Below are 24660 nucleotides of genomic sequence, written 5' to 3'. Positions count from 1 at the left end.
TTTAATATATAAATCTTCGGCTTCAAGAAGTCCCCAGTGATATTTGTTCTTCAGAATCAGCAAGTGAAATATGATATTTGTTTTACCACAGGCGGAGGAGGACTTGCAGGATATAAGAAAATTATTACAGATAATTAAGCAACAAAATTTTGAATAGACAGTTATCCTCCTAAAGAATACTCAACTTTCACGGTTTCCGTTGTTCAAATGTAAGGATTTATTTTATATAATCACCTGAAAATATTGAGACAAACACAGTAAAGGGACTCCGAGGGGCATTTACTTCATGTTTATTATTCTTTAAACCTGTATTTTCGGCCCTACAGTCACGTTGCCTTCACACAGAAATGGAAATTCAATAAACTTATCGAGGCACGATCAGGAGAGAGATGCTCCATTTGAATATCAAACCAAAGCAGAGCCCATGTGGTGCGGCCGGGGTCCCAGCATGGACGTGTCCACCAGGAGAAGCTGTTCCACGAGGGGACATGTGTCTCCACGTGTTCACCAGGTGGAACATCTAACCCAACACGTTTCAATCAGGGAACACGAGAGCAGAAGAAGAAGAATGTGTGTTTCCTTCACTTTAAGGCTCTAAAGCCCAGAAGCAACTGTTGGCTCAGACCCCACGATGAGAGAACAGCTGAGCACTTTAACCCCCCCCCCCCTCCAACCTTTACCCTCTTGCCCTTTCACTCCGGATGGAATTTGACTCTCTCTCCTGAGCTCCACCCGAGTCCCTCACACCACCTCATGGACTGAAAGGGAACCAGCTCATAGTGAGATACTCTGACAAAACAAACCCAGTGAGTGGAAGTGATCTGAAATTCTTTCCCAATGCAGCAGAAACAACATGGACTCAGTACAACATGGGTTCTCATGCTAATTCTACCAAAAATATTTAGTAAATAATGTTTCCTAATTTATTTTACACCAAATCATAACTTGTATGTTTAAATCAGCTGAGCTTCTCCAAAAGGTTTCCACGTCATCACAGGAGAGTTCAGCTCAGAGATAAACTAACTGAGCCGGACCAGAACCCAGCAGGATTCAGAACCCGACCTGGGCCCGTGGTACCCCAGATTACAGACACACCTGAACCATCAAGTAGATAATTCATCCAACCTGACACCACCCAGATATCATTAGAACCTGAAGTCCACACTGTGAATAGCAAACTGAGGGTGTTCATCTCCACCAGGACCAAACACCTCCCGTCCATCTGGATGGTGAGGAGACAGCTGTGTCAAACAGGAAGCAGCACTAATGGACATCAGAGCGGGGGGGGGGGGTCCCGGCCTCTTGTCTGTAGCGTTAGTGCATCTGGAACCCTCAGAGGAAGCAGCAGAGTTTGATTTCATCACAGAGAACTATGATTTATTTCTTTGATTGTCTTTGAAAGGGTTTGGAACATTCCTCAGTGCTCTGCGTCTTCTCTCTCTCTCTCTCTCTCTCTCTCCAGCGGTGGAGGTTCACAGGTGGGCGGCCGGCGGCTCCACCTTGCTGCGCCCGGGCCCGGCTACCGGCCGGTCCCTCTCCTCCCACAGCGTGACGCCGTCGCAGGCACAGATCTGTTTGGGGTTCTGGAAGAGGCCGGCAGATCGAGCGATTATCCCACAGGCCAGTCTTCACCAGAGGAGGGACAAATACAAGTCTTTATAGAGCGGTCATATGATCACTTGAATTATATCAAATATCAAACTGTATTCCTAACCTTGGAAACACAGAGCTACAAGTACTTTGACAACACATGAAGATAATCCTAGTTCAGCTCCGCCCACTTCACTGGAACCACTTTGTTTTATTGTGATATAAAACCTTGAATCTGTGACAGCTGTGATCTGCCGACTCACCGTTCCCCAGAGTTCCCAGTCTGTTTGGAGAGAGGGTGCCCCCCCCGGCCCAGGTCGTCCTCGCCCGCGTCCACGACCAGCGATCGGCCAATCACGTCCCAGACCTGCAGGAGCGTCACGCGGGCATCATGAAGAACCAGCTGACGGCTTGTTTATCAAATCAGATGCTGATTCATAAACTCAGCACTGTGGTGAGAGGGAGTAACTGGATGTGTGTGTGTTACCTTCAGCTGACTGTCCTCCAGTCTGAAGGAGGCTCGGCCGCCGGGTCCGGCCACCACGTTCCCCAGATCCCCGACATGCTGCCGGTCACACATCACCACAGCAGTCAACACACAGAACTGACACACAGAACTGACCCGCAGCTCTTCACACACTTCAGTTGATGTTCCGGCTCAGAACTCACGTGCACGAGCATTCGCCTGTGACATAAGAGGTGTGAGTGATGTGCACGTACCCGCTCAGCGTCTCCTGGACCACCGTGCCGCCTCCCCGAGGGGTTGTAGTGATCTCCACAGCTGCAGGAGAGGACACACGATATGAATCCATTTTAACACATGATGATATGACCTAACCCTAACCCTGCCTGTTCATTGGTCGGCTGGACTGTAAAACACCAATAATATAACTGTTTATTCGGGGGCGCCCTTAGCTCAGTTGGTAGGGCGTCCCCCCCATGGGCCTAGGCCAGCAGCGGACCCGGGTTCGATTCCAGCCCGCGGTCGTTTCTGCATGTCACTCCCCTCTCTGCCCCATTTCAACTCTGTCTCTCTCTGCACTATCAATAAAGCTGGTCCCACCTGCTGCAGTCCCGGGTGAGGTCTCCCAGGCTGTGGACATGGAGGCCGTGGAGACCCGGCTCCAGACCATCGATGGTCCCGTCGATGAGGCAGCGCTCCTCAGACACCTGCAGGAAACGCACCACCCCCTGGATCTGTCCTGCACCAGCCAGCATGGCCACCGCTGCACCCAGATCTGTGGAGGAGACGGAGACTGAAGCAGATCCAGGTCCAGATCCAGATCCAGGACCAGGATCACTCCTTCACTCCTGTGGTCACCAACCTGGCTCTGATCCTCCGATGCCTCTCAGCACCGCCCTGCGTCCGGTGGCTTCTATCAGAGCCTGGACCTCCACACTGGACAGAGAGGACTCCACCAGCACCTCCTCCCGGGACACGTCCACGCTCACTGACCTCACGCCTACAGACACAGAGACACATGGTGGACTGTCAGGAGGGACATGCTTCCTACAGACGGTCACAGACACACACATGGTGGACTGTCAGGAGGGACATGCTTCCTACAGACTCACACACATGACGGACTGTCTGTCAGGAGGGACATGCTTCCTACAGACAGGTGGGTCACAAGCTTTCTACAGACAGACACAGACAGACACATGGTGGACTGTCTGTCAGGAGGGACATGCTTCCTACAGACGGTCACAGACACACACATGGTGGACTGTCTGTCAGGATGGACATGCTTCCTACAGACAGGTGGGTCACAAGCTTTCTACAGACAGACACAGACAGACACATGGTGGACTGTCTGTCAGGAGGGACATGCTTCCTACAGACAGGTGGGTCACGTGTTTCCTACAGACAGGTGGGTCACGTGTTTCCTACAGACAGGAGGGACATGCTTCCTACAGACAGACACACATGACGGACTGTCTGTCAGGAGGGACATGCTTCCTACAGACAGACAGAGACACACACATGATGGACTGTCTGTCAGGTGGGTCACGTGTTTCCTACAGACAGGTGGGTCACTTGCTTCCTACAGACGGCCACAGACCCGTGGCGGGTCACGTGGTCGCCCCCCCTCACCTGGCTGCCCCTCCAGGGCCGCTCGGACTCTCTGTGCGCAGCTGTCACACGTCATCTGCACCGCGAACTCCAGCTGTGAAGGAAACACGCACGTGAACATCTGTGTGACTGACAGCGTGCGTGTGGCCGCTGTACCACACGTCACACGCACAACAACATGAGCCCAGCGGCCCGGTGCTGTGTAGAGCGTGCTGTTGTGTTGTTGTGTTGTTGTGTCACACACCTTGGTCGGTCTCTCTGACTCCATCTTGTCGCTTCTCGTCTTCACCTGGGAGACACAACCCGAGCTCAACAAACTACTTCCCACTCTCCTCAAAGCGGAAGCGACGCGGCCGCACCGGCTGCTGGCGGCGGCCATGTTGGTGAGGTCAGCGTGACGTCACCGCGACGTCACCGCGCCGCGCGTTACCGCCACCACGTGTCGATCAGCCGCCACTGCAGAGAGAGAGAGAGATAGAGAGAGAGAGAGAGAGAGAGATACTTTATTAATCCCGTGTGAAATTCATATCATCCAGTAGCTTGTATACTTCTACTCCTCACCGACATACATACATAAATATCATATACATAGGAACATAGAACATATTACAGATACAGGAAGGAGTCTGACCCTATGGAACAGAAAGCAACAGGGAGAGAGACAGAGGAAGCGATAGAGAGAGTGAGAGAAGGAGAGAGCGGGAGGGAGATGGACAGAGAGACAGAGAGCGAGTGAGGGGAGACAGGGAGAGAGAGAAAGAGAGAGAAACAGAGAGAGGGAGGGAGAGAGAGAGAAACTGAGAGAAATAAAGACAGAGAGACAGAGAGAAAGGAACAGAGAAATGGACATTCTTGCCCAAGGACACTTCAGCTTGCAGACTGGGGTCGAACCACCAACCTTCTGGTTTGTGTGAGGACGACCTCTTGTTCGTCCTGAGCCACAGTTTCCTGTCTTTAAATTAAACTGGTAGGTGGAGAATAGAGAAATAGTTTTTGTGCCAATAAAGTAAATGAAACACGTCCAGAATATATATTTGTTTTACATTATATTAAAACAGATATCTAATAATGTGAGCACATCATCCTCCTGTGACCTCATCAGGCCTCAGACCTGTCTAAGCTGGTCACCAGTGGGATGAAGCTGGTCCCAGCAGGGACATGTAATCACTCTAGATATTATAAATACGTGCAGACAGAAACTATACAGCTCTAATAACACCAGCTTCTGAGGAGGTTGTGTGAAACTAAACCTCCACGCAGGATTGATTCCTAAGATTCAATTTCATAATGTGTATAGATTACTGCCACAGAGTCGACCTGCAGATTAGAGCACTGGGAGACCACCACTAAGCTGATGGTGCCTCTCACCCGTGTGTGTGTCCTTCTATCACTGCGTCTCCAGTGAGGACATTTAGGACGGTCCTCACTGTCCTGCAGAGTTCTGCTTGAGGGTCCAGACCTGCTTTAAGGGTTAGGTCTCAGGTTAGGGTAAGGTTAGGGTAAGGTTAGGGTAAGGTTAGGGTAAGGGGCTGAGGAATCCATTAAGGGACTTAAGGGATGTGAGGGCGACACATTTACAGATTTAAGGAACATGAAAATGGACTTTAAGGGTTTTACTGTGGTGTTACTGACAAACTTAAGACTTCCAGCGACAAAGTGTGATTTGCTTTAGTGTGTGTGTGTATGTGTGTGGGTCTGTGTGTGTGCATCCCCATCATACTGTATCTTTCAGCTTCTAAAAGCCTCCAGATCAAACCTCCTTGATGATGAGTGCACGAGCATCCATATGCCATGTGTGTGTGTGTGTGTGTGTGTGTGCGTTGTGTCGCACCAACACACCGAGGAGGAAGCCGAGTGGCAGCTCAGCGAGAACAGAGCCGCTCCTGTATCTAGTGGCTCAATGGCTCTGACCTCTGACCTCTGTAATATGACCACAGGCCTTAAGAGGGCGGAGCCATGAGCCTCACACACAAGAGCGTCTTCTTTCTTCTCACAGCTCTTCAGTGATCCGCTACATGGGAAACTCCGGAGAGCCTCATGCTGAGAGGGCGAGGGAGGCGGGGGGGAATCATCAGAACACATCCACAGGGACCAGGAAAGAGGAGGAAGAGAGGGGAGCTGAGGAGGAAGAGGACGTGTGGACCGGGCAGCTCCACTTGTCCCTGCAGAACCTCTTCATGTCGAGAGAAAGTGTGCAGAACACAACAAACTAAACATCTCATCGATCAAACTGGCCCCTTGTGTCTACTCAGCAGAGGTGTTGTGTTGCTGACCCACAAACAATATTAAAACAATGAATTGCCAGCAGGCAGTTTAACAAGCGACGGACACACTGTGCAGAGAGGATCAATATGAAGAAGAGACGTGTTGACCAATCACAATGACCCGTGAGGAGGGGGCAATAAGCTGAAGTATGGATTTACCACCACAAGATCTCATTAAATCTGCACAGAGACTGGATTAATCCTCAGGCAGCTTCTCCAGGAGCCTGATCCTCCTCCACCTCTGGAAACCTTCAGGTTCAGAACAGGAAACAGAAACAACAGCAAAACGTCCGAAAGCACAAAGACTCCTGAGCTCTGAAGAGGAGCTGGAGCTGTGCACGAGACGAGGAGGAGCTGGAGCTGTGCACGTGAAGAAGAGGAGCTGGAGCTGTGCACGTGAAGAAGAGGAGCTGGAGCTGTGCACGAGACGAGGAGGAGCTGGAGCTGTGCACGTGAAGAAGAGGAGCTGGAGCTGTGCACGAGACGAGGAGGAGCAGGAGCTGTGCACGAGACGAAGAGGAGCTGTGCACGTGAAGAAGAGGAAACAGGAGGAGCAGGAGTGGCTCTGTGAATCCCCCCACAACAACCTACAGAAGGGGGGGGGGGCATTAAACTTCAGTATATAGAGTGGAGTCACTATAAATGTAAATGAGTCTCGAGCACTACACGATACTAAGAGATAAAACCATAATAGAATTGGCCGGGGGGGGTTCATTGAGCTGTGTCGAGCTGACAGGGAACATGGGCCGAGATGTGGGGGGATTAAACCTAACAGAGGTCTGACCCGGCGACCAGCAGAACTATACTCCATAGGTCAGAGTCCTGGACTGTGAGGAGAATGGATCTAGAATTCAGCCGGTGTGGAATGGAATGACCAGCAGAGGGCGACTCCACCACAACTGACAGAAACATTTTCCAGAGAGGTTTATGATTTTAGGACACTGTGATTGACAGCTAGCAGCGTCCAATGGGTGCAGGAACAGGTGGGCGTCCAGTGTCAGGCTCCTCCCCCTGCCCCTCTGATGTGACCGTGGGTTAACACAGTAACAACCTGTGATGACATCATAAGGCGTCCACCAGCTGCAGGACGTCCAGCCGTCTGAGCAAAGTGTCCAGAGGGACGAAGCCCTGGAGCACACAACACCTGGTCACAGCAGGGGGTTCGATTCCTACTGACATGACCAAACCTGTTAAACCTGTTTCTGTCCTTATTTCAGAGAGGGGGGGGGGGGGGGGGGGGGTCTCAACAATGCATGAGGGAGCCCCCACGAGCCCGGGGCCCACAACCCGCTGAGCGCACCCCTGTGTGCTACACCTTTACATATGATCTTCAGTTCAAATTGAAATGAGCTCCACTGGCTGAATGGACCCTGAAGCTCAGGGAGAAGCTGGAAGAGGAGGAACATGAGGAGAGCCTGAGGGTCAGGAGCCTGGGTCCCTCTTCTCTCTTATCTCTTTAATATCTGTAATATCCGTAACATCTTTATGATTCATGTTGGGTTCCACCTTCAACTCCTGTGAAACTTAAGAAGCCCAATTTGAAACCTGAAAAGTGTGTGTGTCCGTCCAACAACTTGAATCACAACTATGATCCACACACTGGACTAGAATCATACATATTATTAATTGTATAGCAAAAATAATTGAATATGAACGCAAGCATATTCAGTGCAAATCCAATAACATCCACATAATGACTGATATCTATAAAACAAACAGGTTAATAACGGTTGGGGGGGTTGGTTTCCCTCCCTAAGACAGAAGTGTGTGTGTGTGTGTGTTTGTGTGTCACATGCCGGCCCCAGCGTTACGCATCACAGACACAAACGCGCGCGCGCATTGGCTACTGAAGGAGCGAGAGGGGGGGGGGGGGGGTAGATGGGGGGAGAGGAGCCTCCGTTGACAGACGGACGGTGGAGCGGTGACTGCATCACCTGAACAACACCCCCCCACTCACACGCACACACACGGCTGTAGGCGGGGAGGAGGAGGACCAGAGGCTCTGCTGGACAGTGAAGGAGGAGAAGGAGGAGACGGAGCAGGAGGAGCAGGAGGAGCAGGAGGAGCAGGAGGAGCAGCGGGCACGCGGGGCCGTCAGGAGGAATCACATCGCGCCGCAGCTCCGAGATGACAAAGGTGGGTGACAGCGTGCTCGCGATGTGTGTGTCCCCATGGCCGAGTGGGGTTCGAACCCCTCGCGGCGCAGAGCGCGGACATGTGGGACACGGCTGGTGCAGACCGCTCACACGCACTCACACGCACACGTTCCCGGACGGTTACGCACGGACCGCGGCGCCGTTTTCCGCTGGAGCACTGGATTCACGGTGATGACACTTTCTCTGGAAGATGATTCACAGGCAGACGTGCGTGTGTTTGTGTGTTTACGTGCGTGCGTGTACGTGCGTGTGGCCTGTACAGCAGATGCGAGGATTTCAGCAAAGAATCGAATCTGATGTGGTCCCGGTTTCACATTGTTCCTCCTGGAGGATTGTGTTGTTGTTTATGTCCTGGAACATGCGTCGTGTGTGTGTGTGAGGATGATGAGGGAGGGGGGGGGGGATATCGTGATGCCCCCCCCTGGGATGGTAGATCCCACCTGTCCCTCAGATGGACAGTGTGGACACTGAGCAGGTTCAGGCTCTTCATCTTGGAGGGAGATGTTCTTCTGGTCTCACGAGCTGAACTGGTTTCCAGTCGGATGTGTTATTTGATTATGAGCAGGGCTGATGTCCCAGTCCTTCTGAACTCACCACTGGACATGTCCACAGACTGGACATGTCCACAGACTGGACCCATGCACCAGAGACATTAACTCCAATATGGAAAATTGTGTGCAAAGCCACAGGCATGTTCAGTGAAGTTCTGTGGAGCAAGTAACACCCCCTCACTTTGCACTGGGGGGGGGGGGGGGGCTCCTCTTCCAGCTCAAACTAATTGTGTTCCTCTTTATTGTGTTGTGTTAAAACATGAGAAACATTCAATCAGTGCAGATCTGGGACAGACAATGTGAGGACATTTAAACCAGTGCAGGAAACTGAGGGACACAAATTAATATGAAGCAAAGAATCAGGAGACAAACACACACAAGTCCTGTAGCTAGTGTGTGAAGTCCTCTGCACACAAATACAACAACACATCTTCATGAGGGTTTAAACCTTAATGAGATCTGCTCTGTTGTTGGATGAGTATTGATCTTGTGTTGTGGCCCGTCCCTCTGTAGCTCTGTCAGAGGACAGTCTCTCTCTCCGGTCTGAACCCTGTCCGTCTCTCTGGGCGTCTGTTAGGAGACGGGAGGGGAGGAGGACTGAGGGCTGTCCCTCTGAACCAATCCAGACTGGTTCCATGGTGGGGGGGGGGGGGGGGGGGTCTAAACATTAGCAGCTGATTCACATGTTTCCTCAGGTGAGAAGAAGACATACACTCCTTCCTCTGATGGGTAATGAAGTCACAAGTGGTCTCAGTGTATTCACGTCATAAACAGAAACTTACTATCCAAATACAAAACAGTTTGTCGTCTATGTTTAGTTCATTCTTCTACTACATTTCTCTCCTTTTAGTCATTTTATGACAACATATGAGAATGCAAACCGACAGTAAAACATCAAATACATCAATTCACCAGGATTTCAACATGCATCATCATCATCATCATCATCATCATCATCATCATCATCATCATGTGGTGTAAAGCAAACTGCCTTGGTCGTGGACGGTATGCGTCTTTAAATGGGAGGAAGGAAAGATAAGAGCAGATTAAACAAACACACAACAACTTCACATTCTTCATCACTATCAGAAGGGTTGTTGGGAGGAAACCCCTCAGGGGGGGGTACACACCTCATATTGTCGTCACTGTAGATCTAATTTGTGTATCATCTGGTGGAACAAACCATTGGGACACAGCTGGCATTCCCCATAAGGCCCATGGAGGCTACAGTAACCAGCCTGTGAGTATAAAGGTGCAGTGGGGGGGGGGACACACAAATAGAAGTGTGTCATGTTCAAACCAGCAAACACTTTGTGTAGCTTCAAAGGAAAACAAATCATCATATCGCACAGGAAGCTTGAAACCCACAAAACTGACTGTCCTGGGAGATCGGCTTGAATGTTCCAAAAACCAAATTCATACCAAGAGTCATCATCAGCTGGAGATCAGCTCCTCTACTGCCACTCAGACCAGCTGACTGAAGGGTGCCTCGGAGGTCGGGTTCCTTTGTCGTCTTCTCAATGTTCTTACATAGAATACACATAACAACACAAAACAACACAAACAATGCGATAGTCTAAGAAAGGAAAGAAATGAAGTGCAGGGATACATATTGAATGGTATGAGTATTACAGTTGTACAGTGAGGGTGAAATAAATGATATAATTAAATATAATTACAATATAATATAACTTTGGAGTATTTGTACAGTGGTTATTATAAAGATCCAGGGTTATGCACAGTGCCACGGTGGGTTGTCTGTTCAGGAGTGAGACGATGAGGGGGAAGAAACTGTTTTTGTGTCTGGAGGTTTTGATGAATAGAGATCTGTAGCGCCTCCCGGAGGGGAGGAGTTGAATCGGTTGTGTCCGGGGTGGGAGGGGTCTGCAGGGACCTGTCCTGCCCGTTTCCTGACTCTGGAGGTGTAAAGGTCCTGGATGGGGGGCAGGTTGGCACCGATGATCTTTCCTGCAGACCTGACTGTCCGTTGGAGTCTGTTCTTATCCAAACCAGACAGTTCTGGATGTGCACAGACTCGATGACTGCCGTGTAGAACAAAACCAGCAGCTCCTGAGGCTGGAGCAGGAATCACAACCTCTGCTGGGCCTTCTTGAGGATTGTGTTGATGTTGGGTTCCCACTTCAGGTTCCTGGAGATGGTGGATTCCACAGCTAACACAGGACTGTAGAGTGTGTTGAGGGGGAGTACTGCTCCCTCTGCACCGATCCTTTGTTTTAGTTTAATGAGGAAACAGACATATTTGGCAGATAAAGTTTCTCATCAGTACCCCCCCCCCCCACACACACACACCCCATTGTTGTGTGTGTGCAACCACTTCTCCAAAGTCCACGCCCATCCGTGGAGGAGGTGGTGTCGACCTGTAGGAGGATGTGTGAAGCAGAAAGGGGCTGCTGCTGCATCCACCCTGGCACTTCTTTGATTCTGGCTCATTATTAAAGGTGTGAGCATCACATCTACATACAGCAACCTGTCTGGAGGAGCACAGCCTCCAGCATCCCAGACACTAGAGCATGATGTGCAGTTGGTTCGCCTGCTGATGTGAGGAATTCTCTGTGTTTCCAAATCATGACAAAATCATGTACTACACCAAATGCATGTCTACTGTCAGTGTAGAGGTTAACCCTTCTCCCCTGAGCCAGTCTGCATGCTCCAATGAGAGCAGTGAGCTCTGCTGCCTGTGCAGACAGAGAAGCAAGGAGAGGTCATGCAATCACTGTATCATGAGCTGCTACCACAGAGAAACCAACTGGATCTGCTCCTGGGTCTGAATGGTGAGACGCTGATTCATCCACAAACAATTCAAGGTCTGGATTCTGGAGCTTCCTGTAAATCTGGGGGAAGGAACTTCGGTTATTGTTTCTACACAATCCAACAGGGTGAGTAGGGAGTGTCCTTCTAAATCCTTGGATACCATGACAGGTCTCTGTTAGCCCCCCCCCCCCCCCCCTTGGTGTGGGAGCAGCACTGATGTCATCTACTCCCCCCCCTCTAGTCAACTGCCTGTGAAGGAACTGAGAGGGTGACTACAGAAACAGCTCATCCATGTTCCTTCCAGAACATGAAACTTAAATTCTCTTTCACACAACTCTGTCTAAACCATCTTTTCTCCAAACCTGCATCTCTCCCTTTGTGTTTGAGTGCAGTGTAAATTAACACTTGAATTTTCAGTGATGCCTCATATTATATTATATTATAATATCACCTCATATTAAGGGAGTCATGAATTTTCCACCACATTCCTTACACTAACCCCCCCCCAGCTGGAAACCCACATTCATCCACACTTGAATCAGACTAAGTGCTGTGTCACCATAGCTCCTTCACATGAAGTTCATATAAGGACTACTCAGTTCAGTTCCATTATCCAAATCTTATTCTTTCATTTATCTCTGTAAAGAATTTATTTTATTTTAATTTAAGTATTAGTTACGTAAAGTCTAGTTACCTTAAGTCTCCATCAGTCTCCTAAATGCTATCATAAGGAGCAAATAGGAAACCTAGTAATATAAACATCATCAAAATAGTGTAATACCTCCTATATTATACTCAGTAATAATTTCCTCTTGTAATTACTTGGTTGCTGTTAGTGTCTCAATTCATCTCTTCTTTGTTTTGTTTTTATCTTTTTCTTTTTAAATACACTTTCAAATATCCTGCCTCACCAACACGTGTCATCGTGCCTCAAAGAAGTTCTCTACATAGCGCCTCTTGAGTCTTGATTCACTCAGGATTATAATCCGTGGTTCTGTGATGTAAATAAATTGAAATTAAATTACGGGACAATTATAATGTCTAACAACAACAACCTGTTTAAAGAGGTTGACTCGTGAACCAAATGTTTCCAACAATGTTCCAGCTCACAGATGAATCCTTTATGAAAGGAAAGGAGCTTCACTGCTTCCTAACTTCCTAACCTCCTAACCTCCTAACCTCCTAACCTCCTAACCTCCTGACTTTGGAATGGAAACAATAATTTTGATTTCTCTGGGCATATACGTTGGAAACATTTCAGTTGTCGTCTTCACAATTTGCAGCATAATAGTTTGTATTTGCATCGGTTGTGTCTTCTCCCAGCCCTTGTGTTGTCAACGTCCTGATTTGCACGTGTGTGTTTCTGTTTGCATGTGTTTGGTTTGTCACTGACTCCTGATGTGGACACGTAACTCACACGAGGCAGCAGAGCTCCAGTGACCGGGGCAGGGCAGTAACACAAAGCTCCGACTCACACGTGTTGTCCCCGCTCTGTGGGACGGTGCAGGAGGACACCATGTCTTCAGGACGAGGACGTCTCCTTGAGTCTTAGTGGAGGTCAGAGCTGGTGTTTAAGACCCAGAGTGATTAGAGCGACTTGTGATTACAAATTTACTTGTGGGCATCTCGGCTCACCACAGGAGCGTGTGTGTGTGTGTGTGTGTGTGTGTGTGTGTGTGTGTGTTTGTGGATATGAGCCATGTGAGATTAATGCTTCTCTTGGTTTAACCCTGGCTCACACACAGACACACACACACTCACTCACTCACAAACAGCCGTGTCCCCCTGACACGATGAAGGACTAATAAATGCATCTTAATCTTAATCTTAATTATATTATTTGGACGATGGATGTGTCGTCCTCGTGGCTTCAGGGGACGGATGTGAGGCGTCCATAGTTCGTGGTGCGGTGCTCGCCGCGGGTTCGCCCGGCGCCAGATGAAGACAGATGGACGAGGGTTGTCGGGTCTCGGGTCTCGGGTCCCGCGGTGCGAACGTTTTCAATCACTGGCTGATGTCCGACAGACAGATTCCATCCGACCCTGGATTAAAACGGGCTGCGCGGGATTAGATTATAGTCCAGTGGGGGGGCCTCCACACATCCCAGAATGCTTTATTCATTATTAATACGCAGAACCAGCTCGGCCCCACTGGTCTGTTAGGCAGCAGGATTACACACACACCCCGGGACAGATCCCAGAGCAGATGGAGGTCTGGGTCAGGAACCTACATCAGGGACGAGCTGACGGGTGGAGCGAGGCAGGTGGAGAGACGGTGGAGTGTGTAGTTGAGATCCTGTCTCTATGAGTGAATGTGTTTCTACCCGGGGACCCTTGGGCCAGGGTCACTCAGAGTCGGTCACTATGAAGCTGAGGAGTTCTCAACCAAGAAAACCCCATATTTCAGTTTTTTTTCACTATTTTCAAAGCTTTATTTTTATTAATCTATCAAATAACTAATTATATAGAATTTGTCTATTGATAACAACAGGGCAGAAGATAATAAATTAGGTTTGTCTTTGAGCTGCTGATGTCCCACGGAGGCTCCTCCAGCTCGTCCTCTCATCATGTGATTGAACAACCACAACCTGCTCTGCGGTCGGGGGGGCAGTGTTTCACTCTCACTTCAAGACAGCGATACACACACGTACAGAGGGAGTGCACAATGTGCACGTTACACATGATCTGCACGGGAGCAGATCATTTCCACTCTCACCTGGTGAGTCCAGCCTCAGGATGGCCGTCTGCCAACATACCTGGCTGTTCCACAGAGGGGGGGGGCTGGGTCTGTGGAAGAGCTTTGTCCTACACAGCTTTATGATTCACTTTATGACAGTAATAGTAACTGTAAATGTAAATATAGATTGAATCATTTATTTCCCCTGGAAACCATGTGGAGGAGAGGAGGTAGGTTTTATTTAAACCCTGAACCCAGAGTCAGTGGGCGGGGCCCAAGGAGCAGATTAGGATCTGGACTCAGATCAGGGGGCGGGTCCAGCTCAACGTGACATTGTGTGTTTTTGATATTTGCGTGGATTTGTCAGAGGAAGCAGTTTCCAGTCCTGTGCTGGTGGAATTAGGTGGATTATCTCACTTGTCCTGATGAAGATAATCAGATTACTTTTATATAAGTGGGATTACAGTGAATTAATCTCAAACTTATTCAGCTTCTGACATGAACTCGGCTGTGATGCAGCTGTTCAGGGGTCCTCCTCTGGAGCCCAGGTCTGATGGACATTTGGGTTTTTGTGGTGCTGTTCCCATGAACCCTGAGACCCCCCCCCCCCCCCCCCCCCCGATGGAACAGAAAGCCACATCAAACCAAACCGAACAAACGAGCCCGGCCAGTAAGGACACACCGCGCCGGCTATCAGGTCCAGAGTCCACAGCACCGAGCCATTCGATACGTTATCTATAGAATCAGTCCCACGAGTTCATCAGGACACCAGATACTGTGAGGAGAAGATCTCCTTTCAGCTCGGGCCCGGTGGAGCACTGGTCTCCACGTTGAGCTGGTGAAAGGGCCTGGTACAGATCTGATCCCAGTGCGTTGTGTAGCTCGTTCAATGACTGAGACGCTGAGACACAAAGAGCTTTTTACAGCTTTAACACAAACATCCGTTTCTCTGTTTCCTCTCAGTCTGCACAGTTTCATCCTGAGACGAGTTCGGTCTCATTAACAGAACCTCTGGAGGGGTTTCCTGCAGAGGGGGGCCGAGAGTGTGTTCCTGTGGCAGTGTGTGTGTGTGTGTGTGTGTGTGTGTGTGGTCGAAGCAGTGTACGCACTTATTATGTTTAAACAAAGACTCGGGTGCGGCACACGAGCCAAACGGATCGTGGTGCGATGTGAAGCGTCCACCTGAGCCTGAGGCCGATGATGATCACACTGGTGTGGTGGAGCTGCTCGGTCCTCGCCTCCCTCTGGCTGCTCCAGGGTCAGTTCACCGGCCGCTCGCCATCTGCTCCGACCCGGTCAGAACGAGGAGAACTTGTGAGAACAGATTGTGGATTGTTCCTTCGTGGGTCAGTGCTCCGGCACAAAGCAGGACTGACGCTCTGTGGAGAATCTGGAATCTTTGAATCTGTCGTTTCGATTCTGTTTTGCTCCGGTCCGGAACCAGAAAGACTAGGTGGTGCAGTCCGCTGGTCCAAGATGTCAGTGAGGAGAATCGCCTGTTGAGACGTTTATCATGTGTGATGTGAAGTTTCTAATAAACTGAAGCTTTGTTTCCGAGGCTTGGATCAGAGGAGACGTTCAGGTGGAGTCCCTCAGGGTCTGCAGCTGGATTCAAACATCTCACGTGACAGAAGCAGGGAATCAGCTGATCCCAGTCTGATCCTCTGTGACTCGGAGGTGACGTGGGGAGGTCTCAGAGGTGGAAGGTGGAGATGCTGAAGCTGCACCGGTTGGAAGGAGGTGAAGGTGATGTTCATAGAGATGTGCTGAGCAGCTGGATCTCAGGAGAACGTTTGTAGCTTGTGATTCATATTCACTTCCTGTCGTCGGTGGTCTAATGAAACCTGGACTTCCTCTCCTCCTCTCACTAATTACTCCTTATCTTAAAACACTATATTAAGACTTCTTCTGTCTCCATCGAGACGTCTCACTCCGGCTCTTTGGGTTTTCTGGCAGAACCAAAGTTCGCCGGTTGGAGACAACCCGGTGGGTGGGGGGTGCAGAGCGAGGTGGAGGCGGGGCTACTCAGGAATCCAGAGAGGTTGCTGGTTTGACATCCTGATGAAGTGGGACCTCCTTCTTTGGTCAGACGGAGAAAACACAGCAGCAGAATAAACTGTGGTCCAACAAAACCAGGAGCACAAAGAGGAGCCCTGCTGGATCCCCCCCCCCCGAGCTGCAGCACCAGGCAGCGGCACGGGGGCATTGTGGAAAGCCCACAGTTGCTCCTCTGTCGCGGTGTGTGTGACGCTGTGATTCCATCCAGAAGCTTCAGGGCTTTGCCTCGGGACATCTAATGAGTTTGGCAAAGAGGAGGTGTCTTATGTAAATGAACAGCTGAGGAGCAGACGACCATGGAGGTCCCTGAGCAGGAGATGAATAAAGAGGAGGGGGGGACACACCAGCACACAAAGGGAACAGCAACCTCTGGGCTGTCATGGCTGCTTGTGATCTGGAGAGGCACCAGAGACTGTACTGGCCTGCATGGTTTAGAACTGGGATCACTGGTTCTTCTGTCGGGAAACAACAACGTATTCACATCTTTTTAATCAGTGTGTTTCCTTCATCAGTCTGTTGTTGTGACAGCTCTGCCACTGACACCCAACACAGCTCAACCCAGTGTGGGGATCAAACCGCCGGGCTTGTGTGCTCAGACAGAAAACAGAGCGTGTTGTTGTCAGTTGACTTCACCAGAGGGACAACTGTCTCTGCTGATGTGTCTCATCTGGAGACGCTCTGCAATTAGTACAAGATGTTGATGGTGCCAATCAATCTCAAGCTCTCTTTATTTCTCATTTCACCTCCTCCTATTTGTCCAATCTCCTCCTCCTCCTCCTCCTCCTCCTCCTCCTCCTCCTCTCCTCCTCTCCCCCTCTCTGGGGGGTCGTTTAGGGGGAGATGAAGCCTGTATCTAGGGTCCGCAGAGAGTCTCCCCTGCAGACAAGTAATGATCCACACACACACACACACACACACACACAGCTGCGTACACACACATTAACATACATGTTCTCATACAGACGTGTGCTGGGATCTCATCACGTCTCTAACAGGTCCAGGAACAGGGTGGGGTCGATGTTTACAGAGCACCTTAGGGACGCTGCTCAGAGAGGCTGCACGGCCTGGACTGTAAAGATACAGTGAGGAAGAGGAGGAGGAGGAGGAGGAGGAGGAGGAGGAGGAGGAGGAGGAGGAGGAGGAGGAGTTCAGATTAAAGTACTGAGGATTGCAGGGAGATTGAAGGAGAGAAGGTCTTGAGACAGGAGCTGAGGATCTGAGCTCCTCCGACATGTTGGGTCCTCTGTGATGCAGCAGCTGAGCTCTCGGTCACTTCTCTTCTGATTCATAATTCAAACAGGTAACTGATTTCATTTTGTGATCTGATGTCAGGAAACAGCTTCTTTGAGTTCAGGAACCAATCGAGACGAGGAACAAATCAATAATGATCAATTGAGTGATTTTCACGAAACCAGAACTTCCAGTGTTGATAAAGTTTAAACTAAACCAACTGGACAATAGAAGCCTTTCAAAGATCTGTGTTTATGGATATTACAACTTTTATTTTATAGAATAAATACAGATAATATACATATAATAAATATATATGTTTAGATTTTAATTATAGTAATTACCTCTGTGAAGAGGGTTATTAATTTTCCTTGTATTTTCTAGCAGGATCGCGACAAAAGTTCTGAACCGATTCACCTGATATGTTATGGAAGGATGGGGGGGGGGGGGGTTCAGATCCTGGAACAGTTTCACTCTTTCTTTACCTTGTTGAGCCAGGGTGTAACCTCGGTGGAGATTGGTTTAGAATAATGATAAAGTTTATGGCTAGTATCTAAAATATACAACCTGGACCACGGTTGGTAAAGTCATGCAAACCTCGTAAAACTCATTTATTCATCACATCTTTACTGATCCATACAGTTTATTGATTCAAAGATCAAATACAATCTGAGAGATGAGTTGTAGCAAGACTCTGATAAGGTTGACTCGGAGCCATTCATCTGATCTGCTGATGTCATGGTTTTAGGCAGGTGGACTTTACCACACGGCCCAGCTACTCCTCTATTTACCTTCCTTCATGTTTTAATAAAGCTCGTGTTCACATGCTTCAGCCCTCGGCCATGAGGTGGATTCAGCAGCTGAGAAAGGAGAAGATGAGAAATCACACAGGAGATGATTTCATACATGAATTTACTAAAATGTCCAGAAAATTGAGTCTGAAGTGAAAAATCTTTACTAATATGTTTAAAGACTCAAGAGGTTGTTTAAAGTTCTGTCCTGAATTGATTCTCCGACTCTTCCTCTTGGTCGTGAGTTTGATTTTGTGGATTAGAGTCAAATATCAAATAGATATTAATCTCGGGCAGACGCCTAAAGACTGAATCAACCCACAGGACCTAAATGATCCAGTTTGACCAGGAGGCTGCAGGAAAGGTTCAGGGACATGTCCAGAGCCACTGGTCGGATGTTTCTGCCGTCGCCCTGCGATGCAGCTTCATGTTCCCTGAACTGGAAGTTCCCTTATGAAACCAGTAGGTCCACTAGAGCCAGATCTTTAGTATTAGTACCTCTCACGTGTGAACATCTCATCAGGAGGTTCTCCGGAGCGGCCCGCTTCCTGAGGAACCACTTTTATTTCTCTTATCTTTTGTCGTCTGTCGCCCGATAGAGCCGTCGTCTACAGCCCCCCCCCCCCCCCCCGCAGTCCCTCTGGAGAAGGTCAGGAGATCACCTGGAGTTCGGTGCAGGTCTGAAAGCAGCTTCACAGACAAACTAACAAAGAGGAAAACGTTATAATCTATGGAGCTGGTTGTTATTTGGTTTCGTGAGGAGATGTAAAGTCGATTTATTACTGTGTTATCTGCTGATTATATTTATATATATTGAACATCTCATCAGGAGGTTCTCCAGAGCGGCACAGCTTCCTGAGGAACCACTTTTATTTCTCTTATCTTTTGTCGTCTACATTTTTTCATGAGGAGGAATAAAGTCGATTTATTACTGTGTTATCTGCTGATTATATTTATATATATTGATCAAACCATAAAGTCCAGGTTCACTGACCAACTGATGGCTGCTTTCCCACATTAGTTTAATGGTTAACATTTCTATCTGACAAAATCTCCATTGTTCAAATTCTCGACTTCGGCCTTTTGTCCATCTCTCCTCCTCACATCCTTCACATGAGCCGCCTCCTCGTGGAGTCGCCCTCGTTTAGTCATTCAATCGATGAACCGACATCACGGGTATCTCCTCTGCTGCCGCCCCCCCCCCCCCCGCCGCTCTCTGATTGAAAGATCTGGTCTTCTTTAAAAGCCCGACTGGCTCATTATCTCACTCGACTGTGGGGAAGTGTAGGGAACACATATCTTAGCTGCTGGGTCACTGACGAGGATCGTGATGACCTTTGACTCGGGACATCCAGAACCTCGGGATCATCTCAGCAAAGTGTCTGGAAGCAGCTGTGGTGAACATCAGAGGGAGATCAGAAGACAGATCCAGAGTCAGTGACAGCTCTGTTTGTTCTTCCTCCAGAGCAGCGATGAGAGGGAAAGTGATTTCAGAGTCAATTAGACAAAGCTGCATTCAAGATGGCTCCGAGGGTTCTTCTCTGTTCGTCTCCTGGAGGCACACGCCCAGCGTTTCTGTGTCTCATTGAATCAGTGAGACGTGAGGAACCAATATCTCATGTGATGAATTCATTACAGGCTGGTTTTACACACGATACTGGGAGGTGAAGACAGAGGAGCTTCTGTCTTCACCTCCCAGTATCGCCTCCAGAGTCTGCAGCCCTCCACTAGGGAGGATCTGTGGTTTCACCAGACGGGGGGGGGGGGGGGGGGGGGGCGACGGGTGGAGCAGCGCGGAAGGGGGGGCCGGAGGGGAGGAGGAACACTATGAAAAATAATTTCAAGCCTCATATCTCAGATTGATTTGGCTGATTTCAGAGATAAAGACTCAGACGTAAGCAAACAGTCTTCCTGGAAAATGTATTTCTTAGATAGCCTAACAACCTAACACACACACACACACACACACACACGCACACACACACACACACACACACACACACACACACACACGCACATGCCCCAAATGATTTATTGAGTTTTGAAGTTTGAGGCGTTTCACTCTTCACTTCTCAAAGCAGGACAAACACGTCTCTGTCCCGAGCAGCTGCAGATGTTAGCAGGTCACGGCTCTGTCGGCTGCAGCTGTCACATTCCCGGCTGCGCAGCCGCTCCAGTTGTCCCCGTCTCTGCGTGTCCAACCAGTCGTCTCCTGCAGTTTGTCCACAGTGAGCACGTCTGATGGTTCCTGGTGAGTCGGACCTGGATCCAGGGTTTGTGTCCAGGTCGCCTCCTCAGGCCTGAACCACACATTCTGTCCAGTGAAGCAGAAGGTTTCTGTTGGTCGGATGTTTCTGCCGTCGCCCTGCGATGCAGCTTCATGTTCCCTGAACTGGAAGTTCCCTTATGAAACCAGTAGGTCCACTAGAGCCAGATCTTTAGTATTAGTACCTCTCACGTGTGAGCATCTCATCAGGAGGTTCTCCAGAGCGGCACAGCTTCCTGAGGAACCACTTTTATTTCTCTTATCTTTTGTCGTCTACATTTTTTCATGAGGAGGAATAAAGTCGATTTATTACTGTGTTATCTGCTGATTATATTTATATATATTGATCAAACCATAAAGTCCAGGTTCACTGACCAACTGATGGCTGCTTTCCCACATTAGATTAATGGTTAACATTTCTATCTGACAAAATCTCCATTGTTCAAATTCTCGACTTCGGCCTTTTGTCCATCTCCCCTCCTCACATCCTTCACATGAGCCGCCTCCTCGTGGAGTCGCCCTCGTTTAGTCATTCAATCGATGAACCGACATCACGGGTATCTCCTCTGCTGCCCCCCCCCCCGCCGCTCTCTGATTGGTCGTCCGCTCAGCGAGGGATCCGGTGTCCTCTCGCCGTGCGTTCAGGTCTGAGGCGATCCCGATCAGACCTGAGTAATCGATCAGGCCGCAGCACGGAGAGGTCACGTCAGGCTGAACGCTGATCAAATCTCTTTCTTATTAACTGTGACACACGATCTACCTCCATCCTCACACACACACACAGACACACACACTACACACCAGCTCCTTAACCACACTACACACTCCGGCCTCTCTGAATTGTGTGTGTGCAGCGGTTCGTGTTTCTGGGACTTTGAGTGATTGGTTTCAATTTGCTTCTTTTATCATTCTGGTGTCACATCTAATTTCTGGGATCAGATTCAATAAGTCGACCGGTCAGATTATCTGAGGGTTAATTTGCTAAAATGAAATGTTTATCTGTCCAGTGTCTCCAGCTTCTGAGGCTGTGGGATGAAAAGAGAGGAATCAACTTCAAACCAACATTTCAGTTATTGAAGAGGATGAAGTGACCTTTTCTCGACCTTCATCACTCTGTGAGTTGTTTTCTGACGTCTTCTTCGGCTGAATCCGTCTCTTAAGCCCCGAAAACAATTTCATCAGGCGGCTTATGAAAGAAGAACACTAAGCCGTGTCTGTGTGTGTCTGTGTGTGTCTGTGTGTGTCTGTTTGTGTCTGAAATAGCTTTGAAATATAAAGTTGGACGATTCCTCTTTCTGCCTCGTTCCTGAGTGTTCCCCTGGTAACAGTGATTCTGAAACGGGTTAAACCATTTTTTTCTTTTTGCATCAATTCGATCGTTTCAGGATATTTTCAAACTATCAGGAAACATGATGATCGTCAGCTTCCTGCATCGGCTTGTTGGCCTGCAGAGGCTGTGCGTCCATCAGTGAGGAAGACATGTCCACAGACCAAACCCTGCTGTACACCAGAGGTTTGGGTTTGATGCCCAGACTGGCTGAGTGCATCGGGGGGGTTATGAATAAGTGATGACCTTCCTCCCTGTGGAGTTGCCCTAAAGCAAGGCACTCCACTGCTGCACAGGAGAAGCTCCGAGACGGGAACTGAGTGGATTTGGGTTTAGAAAGAGCAAAAGCACATAGTTGATTCAGTAGCTGCAGGAGTCACGTGACAGGAGTCACGTGACAGGAGTCAGGTGGGCGTGTTCCTGTCACGTGACCATGTGCCTGTCACGTGACGATGAGGACCACAGGACGAGGAGATCCAGTGAGAAGCTCGGACTCCCTCCAGGTTCCTCTGCAGCAGCGAGGGGTCGGGGGACATGTGGAGTTTGTCCCGCTCACCGTGAAGTGCGTGTCCCCAGGGGACGAACGGGCCGTGCTGGGCCATCTGTCCAGGGTTTGATCCCAGAGGTTATATCAGTGCAGCAGGGCCTCCGAGCGGTGGAGGGACCTGAAGGTGTCTCCCTCTCCTGCTACTGGACACCAGCAGCTCTGAATAGATGCTCCTCATCATGTTGGGTCTCTTCCTCTTCTTCTCTCTTCCCTTTTCTCTATTTCTGCTCGTTCCTCATCTCCACGTCCTCTGATCGCCCCCCACCCCCCCCCCCCCCCCCCCCCTCTGCACCTCCCTCTCCTTTCATAACTCCCTGTTTTCACCTCGTTCTCATTCTGCTGCGTCATTACGCCTCCACCTGCCCTCGTTCTCTACCTCCTCTACCTTTCGACTCACTCTCTCTCTTCTCCCCCCCCCACAGGCCCAGTGACGTGGTGAAGGCGAGATGTCGCAGAGGAAGATATTCCTGGTCCTCGTGGCCATCAGCACCGTCAGTCTCCTGCTGCACCATGGAGGCCACTTCAGCTGGTGAGTGAACCTCACCCACTCGTCCAGAACAAGCACTCACACTATATAGATATATATAAAATATTTATAGATACACTGAGAGATCGTAACTCTGGCTAATCTAGTCTTCTTTAAAAGCCCGACTGGCTCATTAGCTCACTCGACTGTGGGGGGGGGGGGGGGGGAGACCAATTCTAAAAATGTAGGGAACACAGATCTTTGACAGCCTCTTCTCAGACTCCTCCCACTTCCCGTGGCGCTCCACCTCTCACACCTTCTTCTCACGTGGTTTCACGAGGAGCTTCTGGAGCTGCTGGGTCACTGAAGAGGATCGTGATGCAGCAGCTCCACATGTGGAACGGAGCTGGTTCCTCTCTGGTTCCTCTCTGGTTCCTCTCTGGTTCCTCCCTGGTTCCTCCCTGGTTCCTCTCTGGTTCCTCTCTGGTTCCTCCCTGGTTCCTCTCTGGTTCCTCTCTGTCATGGATATTCATCACAGCTCCAGCTTCACCACAGGGGCCCTGCTCTGGATACTGGAACAAAATGTAAACACATAATATAGATAGACTAAATAAAGCTGGTGTTAGTGGGGCCCTGGTGGTCCTGCCTCCACCAGGTTCATGGATGGGACATGTTTACAAACACATTTCAAGTGGTGGTTATCTGGTAGCTGCTGTGGAGACATAAGATCTGGTTTAACAGACAGTAGTTCATCGATCAGCCGTCTGAATCCTTCTCCACTGCCCCCCCCCCCCCCCCTCTGTCTCCATCTGTCCAGTGTGCCGTTCTGTCTCTGATGTCATGATTTCAGCTGAGGTAGCTCCTCCCCCTTCTGAAGCATCAGCTAAAGGATAACGTGTTCTTCTTTCTCCTCCAGGACCATGGACCCCTTCCACCTCGGTTGTCCTGCCATCCAGTCCCACCCCGCCTCGGGCCTGAAACCCAAACACACCAACGTGGCCTTCCTGAAGACCCACAAGACGGCCAGTACCACCATGCAGAACATGCTGTTCCGCTTCGCCGAGCGCAACAACCTGACGGCGGCGCTGCCGGTGCAGGCGTGCAGCCACCAGTTCTGCTACCCCCGCTCCTTCACCTCCCACTTCGTGCACCCCCACACGCTGCCTCCAAACATCATCACCAGCCACATGCGCTTCAACAAGGCGGAGCTGCAACGCCTGATGCCCAACGACACCATCTATGTGACGATACTGAGGGAGCCCGGCCACATGTTCGAGTCCCTGTTCAGCTACTACAACCAGCACTGTCAGAGCTTCAAGAGGGTTCCCAACGGCTCCCTGGAGGCCTTCCTGGAGGAGCCCTGGCGCTACTACCGCGCCGATGAGAAAGACTCCATGTACGCTCGCAACTCCTTGACCTTCGACCTGGGCGGAGACAAGGATCGGCCGACCACCGATGTGGCGTATGCGCGGTCCTTCGTGGCCGAGGTGGACAGAGTCTTCTCCCTGGTGTTGATCGCGGAGCACTTTGATGAATCGCTGGTTCTCCTTCGCCACCTCCTCTCCTGGGACCTCGATGACATCCTCTATGTGAAGCTCAACATGAGGACGTCCAGCTCCAAGCGGAGCCTGACCCCCGGACTTCCTGCAAAGATCCGGGCCTGGAATTCGCTAGATGCACGTCTCTATGACCACTTCAACGCCTCGCTGTGGCGCCAGCTGGCGGCTCTGGGCCCGGCCTGCGTGGCGAGGGAGGTGCGCCTCCTCCGCAGGCCCAGGAGAGGCTGATGAGGAGCTGCTTCGGGGAGCAGATGCCACTCGGTCGGCAGCACAGATCAAGAACAAGGAGCTTCGACCGTGGCAGCCGAGTGGAAAGGTGGACATTGTGGGCTA

General features: G+C 50.0%; 2 protein-coding genes across 2 annotated transcripts; one reads left to right on the top strand and one right to left on the bottom strand.

Annotated features, from left to right (window-relative positions):
* Positions 1–274: 274 nt before the first annotated feature.
* On the bottom strand, positions 275–4044 carry LOC133950128 (copper chaperone for superoxide dismutase-like). The gene is made up of 8 exons (XM_062384341.1): positions 3909–4044; positions 3686–3758; positions 2916–3053; positions 2654–2828; positions 2311–2371; positions 2078–2155; positions 1854–1957; positions 275–1626 (listed from the first exon to the last, which is right to left on the bottom strand). Exons 1-8 carry the CDS (start codon positions 4041–4043, stop codon positions 1473–1475), a joined length of 918 nt encoding a protein of 305 aa, XP_062240325.1. The 5' UTR covers position 4044; the 3' UTR covers positions 275–1472.
* A 3883-nt stretch (positions 4045–7927) lies between these two features.
* On the top strand, positions 7928–24658 carry gal3st3 (galactose-3-O-sulfotransferase 3; the record flags this gene model as incomplete). The annotated part of the gene is given in 5 exon segments (XM_062384575.1): positions 7928–8064; positions 22725–22831; positions 23685–24535; positions 24538–24576; positions 24579–24658. Coding segments are annotated over 4 exon segments (1053 nt in total), but the record flags the coding sequence as incomplete, so codon positions are not given.
* Positions 24659–24660: the final 2 nt, after the last annotated feature.

The sequence above is a fragment of the Platichthys flesus genome, chromosome 24 (assembly GCF_949316205.1).
Source record: "Platichthys flesus chromosome 24, fPlaFle2.1, whole genome shotgun sequence".
In the NCBI taxonomy this organism is placed as follows: domain Eukaryota; kingdom Metazoa; phylum Chordata; class Actinopteri; order Pleuronectiformes; family Pleuronectidae; genus Platichthys; species Platichthys flesus.
Note: the sequence above shows the minus strand (reverse complement) of the source record. Positions and strands in the feature narration are given on the sequence as shown.

Excerpts from the sequence above, each read along its gene's own strand:
- LOC133950128 (XM_062384341.1), bottom strand. The coding sequence starts at position 4,043 with ATGGCCGCCGCCAGCAGCCGGTGCGGCCGCGTCGCTTCCGCTTTGAGG. Across the intron at positions 2,829-2,915 it reads CATCGGAGGATCAGAGCCAG|ATCTGGGTGCAGCGGTGGCC; the intron begins GTTGGTGACCAC and ends TCTCCTCCACAG. Across the intron at positions 1,627-1,853 it reads ACTGGGAACTCTGGGGAACG|ACTGGCCTGTGGGATAATCG; the intron begins GTGAGTCGGCAG and ends CCTCTGGTGAAG.